Genomic DNA, 12,505 nt, shown 5'->3' with positions numbered 1-12,505 from the left:
AACACTCCAAAATGATCTACAGGTTTAGTGCCAATCAAATCCCACCAGGCTAAGTTTTCTGTAGAAACCAACAAGCTGATTCTGAAATTTTTATGGAAATGAAAAGAACCTAAAATATCCAAAGCAATCTTGCAAAAGAACAAAGCTAGATGACCCTCACTAGCTCATGTTGTGACTCACTCTAAGGCTACAGTAAGGAAGACGTTGGTATGAGTGTAAGAATGGACAAAGACATCAATGGAATTAAACAGAGAGCCTGGAAACAGACACACATTTATTTTTGAAAAAGTATCCAAGCAACCCAATGGGGAAAGGAAAGCCTTTAATACAAATGATGCTTGAACAACTGGACATCTATACGAAGAAAAAGAAACATGACTCCTGCCTCATACCATTCACAAGAAAAAGATGGGTCTCAAACCTAAGCATAACATGAAGCTACCATACCTCAAAAAAAAAAAAAAAAAAAAAGAAAGACAGCCTCTCTGCAACTTTGAAGTAGGCTAAGTTTTTTAGGACACAGAAAACTATAACCATAAAAGAAAAAAATGGACAAATTAGAGTTCACCAAAGTTAAAACCTTCCATTTAAATGGCTGAATCCATGGAGGAAAGGCCCTAAAAAAAGAAAAAGTCAGATATATAACTAACAGATAGAAATGGAAGTGAATGTAATGAACAAGGATTTCAATGTTGGCATGGTGAATCATCAGACTTGAGCTAAATACCATGAAGAAGATGGCTTGCGAATAGTTGTAATCATATTTACTTTGCACGAAAAGGTCAAACTCATTAGGAATACCAACCAGACTCAAATACTCAGAACAAAGAACTCTGAGATGCATACGTTTATTATGAAATAATATTATAAGGTATGTAGGCACAAGGAAAAACACAAGAGCCTGGAACATAAAAGACAAGAATAAGCTTAATATTGATCCAGGACTGGCTCACCGTGTGCCGGCACAATACAATCATCGTCTTAATCTGCACAAAGGCCTAGGAGATGGGTGCTAACATTTCTCCCGTTCTACAGAGATTTGGGCCTGTAAAAGTTGACAAACCTTTCCACTTAGTAAGTGGCAGAATCAGAGCTAACCCAAAGGCCACATGCTAACCAGTGCTGCCTCCACCAGGATCAACACCAGGGCTGGCGGGAGCGTGGGAGGCAGGTCTCACTGCCCTGGTGGGCTGTACATAAGGAGCAGCAAACTGGCATCATGGAACAATAATTTGGAACATCTTCGGGCCTTTTACCTGTCAATTCCATTTCTGCATGACCCAAAATCCAGATACAGTTTCTGCATAGAGTTCAGAGGGCGGGGTTACAGTAATAACACCTGGCATCCTCTCGCATGGCTCCGGCCAGGCCTGGTGCTGTCATTCACATGCGGTGCCCTACTCAATCCTCCAAAACCACTCAGGGTCTGCAGGTCATCATGGGGCCCTATTTTACAGATAAGGACTGAGGCTCCCAGAGGGAAAGTCACTCAAGCACGTGATCAGGAAGGTAATGGGACACGTGAACATCTGAGCACAAACTCCAGGTCCAAATGTAGGAGAATGGTGACATCTGATTACATCACAGCAAGATGATGGAATACTATACTGCACATAGCATTTAATTTAAAAATAAAGCTTAAAGAGTTCTAATAAGACTGGAAAATATCTCTGGAATAAGAGTTACGCTAAAAAAACAGATCCAACTTAAACAAAGTTAGATTGTAATTACATCAGAAATGCTAAAATACATAAAGGAAGCTGGAGAATGGGCTTGGAGATGGTTCCTAGCTGCTATATTAGCCCTCTTGCCTTCGTGTTCTATTTGATGATGATAGGCATAATTTTAGTAACTGGGTGATTACTTCCCCATCTTTGCTCCTCCCTGCATCCCCCAGATTTCCGGAAGCCTCAGGCTGGGAATCCTTTACAGGCAGGGGCAGGGAAAGACGGTAGCGACTGGGCCTTGTACTGTCATCTATGAAGACAAGCCAGGTCGTGTCTGCACTGGAGTCAGAATCCGGCAGCCTGACACTGTGCTGCTTACAGGGACCCAGAAGATGCAGCTTCAATCTGTGGGAGGGTCACATGAGAGGTGCCTGTTAGGCTCAGGCCAATGACCCTGCAGCCCTAAGGTACCAGCTAAGGTTCTAGGTCACACTACAGGATAGCCTGGACTTGGCCTTCGAAAGTACGCAAAGCTGGCAGAATTCCTGGAACTAGAGTTTGCGTACAAGGAAGTGGGAGGGTTGGCAAACCCTGTGGATGTAGTTTACTAACAAATGACCTCGCAGGGCTGGCTTCTGGTGTTGATGAAGGCTGGAGCCCACATGAAGGGCTGGGGGAGGACGATTCACTGGTTCCTTCACAGGCAGGATGCTAAAGAAATCACGAGCTAACATAAGCCATCAGAGACTCAGAAACTGGCTGAGAAGTGCACTTCCAACAAATACCTAGAAGCTGCAATGAGCATTCTATATTTTAAAAGTTCAAGTTTTTCTTAAGAATATTTTGAAATGGCAATATGACTTAGATCCTCAGAAAACTGAAACTCAAAGACAAGACAAAATTACTTGAGCAAACAAAAAGAAGCACAAACTCCTGGGTAGCAATGGCATGCAGGTTTATCCATTATGCTGCCTAAGAACAGCCCTCTGATCTCCCTGCAACTCACCTCTAAGAAGAAGCCTGCACAGCCCTTCGGAGATTTCCCCAAAAGGGCGAAGGAGAACTAACGAGAGAAAACTATTTCTTTTTGGTCATTCATTCTGAGGGGTAGTGGGAAATAAGAACTCGTGCTTGTGTACACATATGCACATGAGGCCATTTCTGACAAAAGGGTAAGATGTGCTTTCTGTGCCAACAACGTGAGGATGAACCATGGGATGGGATAAAGTCCTCTTGTTGGTGGCATGCCGGTGATGTCAAACCATTCAAACTCACATCTGCTCCATGTGCACAGAAGGGGTACAGGCTCACCTCCTGCCTTCCACCAGACATCCTATGGTGGTCCGTCTGGTTGCACTTGGTGGAGAACTCATCCTTCTTCACAATCTTGAGTATTCATGACAAAGGAGAGAGGGGAACGAGTCAGTCATGACGCCCCCACCCAAAGATGAGCCCCTCCTCACCGATGTACCCCACTCAGCTACAGAAGCTCAAGATGCCACCAAATTGTGGCTGGTCCACAGAAGGAAGCTCAGAACCACCCTGAGCACACACCTTCTTTTCAAGGAGGGGTGCATCCAAGGGGGAGGCATTTGTGCTTTCCCAGGAGGATTCTTAGAGCAGCAAAACAAGGCTGTCATTTGGAGTGTGTCAGATAACACACTTGCCAGAAAAGTATCACAGTGTCTTATTCTAAGCTGACTTCTTGCAAAGAGGTTTTGCAAAAGGAACATTGAGGAATTGTGGATGGAAAGAACAAATAGTTTTAACTGGATGCAGAACCAATGGAGAGTTCCAGCAAGTGATTCTTTGGGGAGTTACATCACAGCACCAAAGCATAAATAATACACAGAAGGTGTGGGGGTAGTGCCCCCATCTCCTCATGTTTCCCCTGATCTATATAGACACAGGCTCACAGCTAGGAATATCACCGCAAACTCAGCTGGCACTAGGACTGGGAATTGCAGAGGAGACCTTACCCCTAGCCTGCACACAGCTGCCATGTCTAAGGGAGCCCCGAGCACACACTCACCTGGATGTGGCCATTGTGGGGCCCTCTATGGCCATACATGCACTCCACCGTGGCAGACTTCCTCTCCATCAGATGAATTCTGAACAAGGGCTTGAATCGCATTGGGTCATCCACGTGAGGGTCGTGGGGAGGCAGGTACATCCAACCAATAATGAACAAACCATCTACCTGTGGCGAGGAGAAAGGGCGCATGGCCACGTGAGGGTTAGGATGAAGCACGGAGGCAAAGGTTCCCCTGCAGCTGTCCACGATGTCCACCCATGTTGCCACACTCCAGTCTCACGCAGAACCTCAGGACCAGCGGACATCACAATGCCCCTTACCGAGCCCTTGATCAAGCGCATGGCGACAAGCATAGCCCTGTCCACCAAGTGTTTGTTGATTAGAAAGTAAAATATGCTGACTAAAGTTGATAATGCTGTATTATATTACTGAAATTGGATAAGAGAGTAAAACTAAATGTTCTCATTAAAAAATGTAAAAAATATGAGATGATGGATGTTAATTAACTAGATGGTGGGAATCCTTTCACAATGTATACTATATCAAATCGCCATGACATGTACTTTATATATCTTATAATTTTATTTGTCAATTATACCTCAATCAAGCTGAAAAAATTTAATTTTTTAAATAGAAAAAAAGTTGACATGAATCTAAAAGAAAGCCCTTTAGTGAGAACTTCCAGCTCTAAAACGGGTGGTGAGGGGCTGGGGGCAAGCTAACGGACACAAGAAAGAAGCAAGCAGAATAATCTAGAAAGGGAGACACCCAACAGGACAACTGACCTGAGAAAAAATGAGAGTGCTGCTTTCAACAAGAGAGATTCATGAGGCAAAACAAACAAATGCAACGAGAGAGCCTGGTTTAGGTCCTGATTTGAATGAACCAGCTATCAAAAGGCAATTTTGAGACATTCCAGGAATCTCACATGTGGACTGGGTCTCAGGTAGTATCAAGGAATTACTACCACTTTCGTAAGGTGTGATAAGGATATGGTGGATATGTAGGAAAATGCTCACATTTTAGAGATCTACACTGAAGTATGAACAGGTGAAATGACACAGACCTAGGATTTGCTTTAAAATGCCTGAAAACAAAATGTCAAGGGGAGGAGACAGATGCCACAAACTTGGCACACTATCGATGACTGATGAATCAGGTGGTGGGCATCCGTAGGAGTTCGCACTACCATTCTCGCTATTCTTGTACGTGTTTGAAATGACGAGTCTTAGAAAGTGATGGAGCGCAGATCAGAGGACAGCGCAGTCCCCACACACTGGAGCTCGGTACAAGGGCACACATGTCCTTGGTGGAGGGATAGGGGAGGCCTCTGAAGCCCCATTAGGGATGACCCAGCAGTTGCTCCTGCCTTCCCAGGAGAGTCTGGATCCACAGCTTCTAGCTCTAACGACAGAGGAGGAGAGAATTTAATCATTTCTGTGGCTAATTGGTTTGAGACAAGAGCCAATTGCCGTTGTTTAGTCATGGGCTCTATTTTCCCCTAATTATCCTGTGCTTTCAGAAGCTGTACTTTTTTTTTACGCTATTACTCACTGCTAGTAAGAAAAACAATTATCATCCTCCCTGACTAAAAGGAAAGAAATCTTCCCATGCTGGGAGCTGTCTGGCTTGTCCCTGAGAGAATGTTCTAAAAGCCAAGCTTTTCCCCAGTGATGTTAAACATATGTAAAGCATGTTTCTTAATGAATGTTGCCACCTAATATGAAGAATATAAAGCAATATTTATCCCTGCCCAAAACCCCACCTGATGGGCAAAATACACGGTGATAGAGTAACCAGAATCACCAGGTGACCCATCTGGACCAGGTTTGGGAGAACCACACCGAGGCTGTCCAGGGGCCCCAGTGGCCACTGCAAAGCAGACCCGCCGCCGTTACATGATGTGCAGCCAGTCCCCCGGAATTGGCTTCCAGCATGTGCCAGAAGGAAGAAAAACAGAATCAGAACACCAGTGCTTCCCAAGGGGCACCTGACTTTGTTTTCACTGAAGCATCCGCTACAGCAACGCCAGGGTCCAGGCACCTGCCCAGAGCTCAGTAAAGAATAACTGCGCATGCCCAGCCCCAGGGCTTCTGTTCACAGCACATGCAAGACTCGCGGTGGGGGAAGACAGCTGCTCCGCAGAGAACCAGCTAGGGCTGGAAAAAAGTAACTAGTTAAGAAGTTCCTTGTGATTACTCTCATGTCGTATATAAAGCCACTGATTTGCCCCTCTAGTAGAAAAGGCACTACTATGTGGGTCAGCAGTCCAGACTTCACAAGAGCCCACACACGACGCTCTTGGACTTACCACCACATTCAGCAGTCCTCCGTACGGTCCGATATCTGGCTGCCACAATCCCAAAATGTGTCTGTATCGGTGGAGCACTGCAGGGAGAGAGAAAGAGCAGGTCTTCATTTTAGAACCAGCCAGTCTTCATTTCACAGTAAATCAGAAGAAAGGGCATAAGGAGGGAGAGAGAATTATGAAATTATGAAGGCTTGTTACAGAGCCTTGTAAACAAATGTGGATTTAAGCAAATCCACCTACGAGTTTCTAAAGAATTCTAAGAATACAAATATCTTTAAAAAGTATAATAAAACAGACAACTGGGTCATTTTTAAACCCAGTCTCTACATGAGCAGCTCCAATGACAAGGAACTGCTGTCTTGCAAGATGCAAACTGAGTGTCCTTGTGAAGTGATGAGCCTCTGTCAGTTTACACAACTGAGGAAGCGTGGGATTCTTTAACAGGAGGGGCAGAGTCCAAAATGTCATGGGACTGTAGATAAAGAATTAAATCGGGTCATTGGCGGGGAGAAAGATAAGGGTAAAAGGGGTCAAATATTTGGTGACAGAAGGAAATCAACTCTGGGTGGTGAACATACATGCAATATATATACGACTGGCTGTTGAATGACACACCTGAAACTTATTTGATTTGTTAATTAATGCCATCCGAGTAATTTTTAATAAAAAATAAAATAAAATTTTACCTTTACCTTATTTCAAAAGGAACACATACATATTCATTGAAGACAACCGGAGGAAAGGAAACCCAGTACCAACCGAAATCCCACCACACAGAGATGACCAGCTGCAGTAAGCATTTTGGAAAATGTCCCTCACTTCAATTTCCTTTGTACATGGATTTGCTGAGTGAATGAAATGAATGAATGAACGACTAACTCAGGCAGGGCCCTGACTGCCAGGTAAAGGCACTATGTGGTGCCTTTATGTGCACAGATATTTGGTCAAACATTATTCAGGGTGTGTTTGTGAGGGTGTTTCCAGATGAGATTCACATTTAAATCAGCGGACTGAGTAAAGCAGATTGTTCTCCCTAATGTGGGGGGCCTCATCTAATCAGATGGAGGCCTTGATAAAAGGAGGCTGACCTTCCCACCAGTAAGAGGGAACTCCTCCTGCCTGGCTGCCAGAGCTGTCATGTTTTTCATAACTTTGAACTCCAACTAAAGCATGGGCTCTTCCTGAATAAAACAAAAAGCTAAGCCTCCCACGAAGAAGCAGACATTTCCTCCTGCCTGACTGCCCTGAGCTGGGATGTTGGTTAAAAGTGGCCTATCTCCTCACCGTGTGGTTAAGCAATGTTCCACCAAATTCCTTGTCCTTACTAGAGCAATCTGGAGCACTGTTAGGATTCTAACCCACAAGAGTTATTTTTAAGTTCAAAATGCACTTTGACAGTCAGCATCAATTTGCACAGAAAGATATGTTAGATAACGTCGTAAGAACAACACACCACCCACGATGCTCCCAATGTCCTATAGACATGAATTATCAAGAATATCAATGGGAGGTGAACATACAGTGTAAATATACATATGCCTTACTGTTAAAGTGTACAGCTGAAACTAATTTGATTTCATTAACCACTGTCACCATAAAAATAAATTAATTAATTTAAAAGAAAAAGAATATCAGGCAGCAACATATGGCCTGATACTGAGAAAAATAAACAAAAATGACAGCAAAAGGAGCTAATCTGAGGCCACAAGCTCCTACCAGTCAGAATCTACAGGCTTCGGGGATACTGACCTGCTTCTCTCTGGGACAGTGTGTTACTCTGGAGACTGGTGATCCTCTTTGGTCCAAGAGAATGCAGACCAGAGGGTTTCAAGAGAGCAGGGGAACACAGTTCTCAACAGCTCCAGGAAGTGGTGCAGGTGGATAAGGGAGACAGAAACCATGCCAGGTTCCAAGTACCTCACAAGCATCAATTGTCATGGCAGACTTTTCTGGACGATCTGGCTAACGCTGAGAGGAGAAATTCTGCACCGCCCTCCATTAGAACATACTAGGAGTACTGGAATACTATGCACCTGCGCATACAGAGGTTTCAAACCCGGGTTGAAATGACTTTTCTCTTTTCATGCATGTGAACTTTACCCTGATGGAGGTAGTCAAGGAGGTAGCAGACCACTCACAGTTTAAATATGCCCACAGAGAAATGCAACCAGTGCTTACAACTGGCGATTTTCATTATATTTTCTGGATCTTCTAAGTTTTCTACAATGATTACTATATTTTTATAACTGCACCCAAACTTTAGAGGTGACAGCAGTCTCCAATTAGAACAAGTCTGTTCTAAGCTGTTAGCTACCAGCAGCTGGAGGACATCACAATATGTGGCTAAAAAGTTCAGATGCTCTGGAAGTTGTCTTCTAGAAGCACGGTGAAAAATCTAGACTCATGACTCATCCTTTTAAGCTAGAAAATTTCTGACCACCCTTTGGGGATAAAAAGAACACACCCCCAACATAACACTAGCACCTCCTAAGTCCCAGCCCCTGAGCATCTCAGAACTGGGTCAGAGTCCTATTTTAGATCTCAGGTATAAGTTCCAGATAGACTGTTGTTCTAGAAGAATCCTGTGACAGATGTATGATGTAATGAGCCTCTAAGTGCTCGTCCATTTGTATTTAAAAGCCCATGCCAGGCTGTTCCCAACAGCCGTGGCGATTGATCGACTATTCTCATCAATAAGTGCTACGTCATGTCCTCTTCCATGGGCCTGGAGAAGGCACCTTCGCTCACTGACTGCTAAGCAGGGAGGGTGTGCCAGTCTATGACAAAATGTTCTAGACGAACTACTGCCAAGAGGATTTGGAAAAGAACAGAATTTGTGCCTTCAGACTTAGCCTGCCCCACCCCCTTGCTGTCCAACCGCAGCTGCCCCAGCTCCTTCTGACAGCTCCCATACACTGACAAGCCCCTCTCACCAGTGGTCTTCACTCAAGCAGTACAGCTCCAGGCTTGATGACACAGACTCTGTGGGTGGTGTCAGCAGTTGTGTACAGTGCTCAGATGGCACCCCAAAGCATGCTGACCAGTCCTAGTATCTGTGCACTGACTACTCCGGGATGGTCCCCTAAGTAAAATGGGACCTGTAAACACATTACCTACATGTCCAGAGTCTGACAGGGGTCAGGAGAAATTCCATTAATGACTCTATTCCTTCTCTTCTGAGTAGATTTTGTTAGAAATTGTGTACTTATAAGACTCAGAAGTGGGTCTGCTCCACAAAGGCAATGCTGACACAGGGCACGCTCAGCCAGGCTGTGCTTCTACAAATGTAACATGGCTTTCAGTGCAAGAAGATATTTCTAATGTCTGTTTTGATACCCAAAATTCATGCTCTCCATCTCAGCTCAACCTAATAAAAAGCGGAGACAGCCTTAATCAGTATGGAATGTGGCTTAGGAAAATTTCCAGGGCTCAAGTAATGCCAATCAAAAGAGGGACCGGGTTCTAAATAATCAGCTGTTTCTACATACTTTTGTCTAGTTTGAGTAAATGTGTAACTTTTTTTAAATTCACATATGCCATCAAAACGTGATTGAATAACGAAGCCTAGAAGTAGGCTTCGTTTCCTTTTGGAATAGAAAGGTTTTAAGGCATCTACTCTGTTCTCTCCTCTCACCCTCGATAAATGATAAATGTTAAAATGTGCATCAACAGAGTGATCTTGCTGGTACTACCCAAAACTCAAAGATGCTGTGGAAACCTGGCGCACATGTACATCTGCCCCAGGCCGCCTCTCAGGTATGATCCTGGCTATGGCCGAGACACAGAGAACACTGGAGAAAGTGAAAAGACAGCAAAGCCAAGGAGGTCAGCTCGCGCTTAAGACCAAAGCGACCGCGTGCTGTGAGTTAGAGGGCCCTCTCCATGCAGCCTCTTGCTGTGCTCCCCCGCTAAAGCCAAAGCAGCAGGAGGTACGTACGGCAGGTGTACACATCTCTGTACTCCATGTGCTCGTAATCGGGAAGAATTTTCATGAAACGTCCCGACTTCACGCGAGGGTTTATACCTGAACAGACACAGCAGGGAAAGGGCTAAGGATGGTTCCGCTTTCATGATGGTATAAACAGTTTTCACATGACTCAGCACTCTTCTCCCTCACCACGATCATGCATTTCCCTTACATACTCAACCCTCCGTACCTTGGGAGGAAAGCACTTGCCAAAGATGAGAGGCCTGGCTGGAAAGAAAATGTTGTGACATATCTTCCTTTTAATCAACGGATTCACACCAGAAACTCATGATGGCAAGCTTGGGACGCAATCCGAGGTCATTCTCCTTCCTCGGCTGACATGGATCAATAGAGCTCACTGAGGTGGGACCGCAGAGATTGCGGCTCATGGATATTTGGGGTGACCATTTAGGGAACCCTTGTGCCTCAACTAAGATATCCAGCTTTCCCGGTGCACGCCTGGCATTTTCCTTTATGTGTGTCGTTGTTTTTGACTAAGGATGATGTCTGCCAGCTCCTAACTCAGATCTGCACTTCTAAATCAAGGCTGGCTCACTTTCTCACCTATGCCAGAAGCTAAGGTTGACTTTCTTCTACCACCTATTCCAGAAGCTAAGTAATTTTCTCCTGGATGAGGTCTTTGAAGCAAATTCACAAAAAAAGTGTTCCTATACTGTGAAACCCTCTTTGGCCAGGGCAAATTAAATACTCTAGGATACTAAATAACAAACAATATGAATTATGCTCTGGATTTCCCAACCATTTTCAAAGGGTCAAGAATCAGCCAGTCGAAGAAATTTCGGGATGTCCTCCTTCAGGTGCATGCACATGTGTCCCCTCACCACTGCCCTTGTCCCCGCCTCCCTGCCTACCTCCTGCCACACCATCTCCTGCTACTGGCAGCCACTACTCACATGTAGAGAAAAGACTGTTTCTTGACGTGGCTGTTGTCTGTTTTGCAAGCTGGCCCCGACTTAAGAGACTGTCTGATCATAACTGATTTTTAGACATAAATCAGCACTTCCTGCTATGTGCTAGTTCCTGGAACAGGTCGTCCTGACCTGGTCAAGCACGTAAAGTAATTTCCCATACCTGGTAGCATTCACGTATTTGTTCCCATGACTATCCCTTCCCCTGCCCCTTTACCCTATATAATACTTTGGTGCCTGCCAGGTGCCACGGGTATCCATTTCGCCTTGTAGCGGTCCAAGACATGACTTGTATGTAAGTTTCCCTTAATAAACTCCATTAATTACCAGACTGGAGTGTCCAGCCTCTTTCTTCAGTCTTTTCCCTGCCCTCTACTTATAGAGGTATATTTTCAGCCTTGGGGCTTTTCCTAGGGTCTGTGTAAATGAATACCACCTGCCTGCCCACCTGTGCCCAGATGTCTCCTCTACAGGACAGCTGCCAGCACAGCCCAACCAACCCCCTTTGCCCACATTATTTCCCAGTGCTCTCCTCTAAATGTCACTGCCCCTAAAGCCTAGCAGGCAGGGCACCAGCTTCCCACCAGGATGCTATTTTGACTGCTTGCAACTCTTAAAGAGAAAGCTGTCTTCATGTTGCTTTAAGATAATATTATCAAATGGCCTAACAAATTCAAAAAGCACTTAGAAGATAAGAACTTGTCTTATTAGATACTTATGGAAGCCAGTTGGCCATCCACAAAAGCCAGGAAACCTTTCTTATGTGTGCGTACATAAGAGACTGTTACAGCGAGAGTTTGGCTCTGACTCTCACACCAATGCTCACAGCAAAGATGAATCCCTCCACCTCTACGCTCAGGCTAGATTTACCACACCGAGCTCTAGGTGAACAAAGGAGGAATCGAAGGTGGAGCCAGGGCCATGGGATACTAAATAACAGATGACAGGGTGGGAGTGGAAGGTGGGGAGGAACCAGCTTCCTGCTTCTAGAACGCTAGGCTTTGCAGAAACCATAGAGCCATTGTTCTCCTGGCTGAGATGCGAAGACAGGGAGAAGTTACACTTTCAGGAGAGGTGACCGCTCGGGCCTCCCAGGCCCCTTTTTCCCTGGAGAGATACAGGTCTTCTTGGGTTGGTGAGATGTGGAGCAGAGGCAAGAGAAGAAACCAAAGTCCGAACATGCATGGGGAAGGAGGAATGGTAAGTCTCGGGCAGATCATCCTTGCACTGGGGTCCAGGGTCAGGGCCAGCAACGCAGGAGACAGCAGCCGGGTTGAAAATGGTGGCTGAGGGCAAGGTGAAGCCTGAAGCCCGCAGTAAAGGGGAAGAAGCTAGGAGTTGGCAGAACTGGATGTGGGATGTGGCAGGGCAGAGGGGTCCTGACAACAGCCCCTCCAAGGCTCCCTGAGGCAGGCAGGAGGGAACAACAGCTTGGAGGGCAAGGCCGAGCCACCAGGAATTGTGCATGTCATGGCTCCTCAGAAGATGACCCATGAGAAACTTAGACCCTTTGACAAGAGATCACCTCAAGTATGAGCAAATTCTAATCCAGAAACACTAACCAATCCAACAACCCCAAAGGCCACGGGACCATGG

At 45.3% G+C, this 12,505-nt stretch overlaps 1 protein-coding gene across 3 annotated transcripts in view; it reads right to left on the bottom strand.

Moving 5' to 3' along the window:
- Positions 1–12,505, bottom strand: part of FBXO31 (F-box protein 31) — a 32,879-nt gene that overhangs the window by 8,569 nt on the left and 11,805 nt on the right. The window contains exons 3-6 of one of the 3 annotated variants that reach the window (XM_039888718.1): positions 9,951–10,037; positions 6,014–6,090; positions 3,700–3,867; positions 2,943–3,053 (exon numbers count right to left, since the gene is read on the bottom strand). In XM_039888718.1, coding sequence (XP_039744652.1) covers positions 2,943–3,053; positions 3,700–3,867; positions 6,014–6,090; positions 9,951–10,037 — 443 coding nt within the window. The remainder of the gene's footprint in view (positions 1–2,942; positions 3,054–3,699; positions 3,868–6,013; positions 6,091–9,950; positions 10,038–12,505) is intronic. The other 2 variants (XM_039888719.1, XM_039888720.1) reach the window with 2 other exon arrangements.

Source organism: Pteropus medius, unplaced genomic scaffold (assembly GCF_902729225.1).
Source record: "Pteropus medius unplaced genomic scaffold, Ma_sr-lr_union100, whole genome shotgun sequence".
In the NCBI taxonomy this organism is placed as follows: Eukaryota; Metazoa; Chordata; class Mammalia; order Chiroptera; family Pteropodidae; genus Pteropus; species Pteropus medius.
Note: the sequence above shows the minus strand (reverse complement) of the source record. Positions and strands in the feature narration are given on the sequence as shown.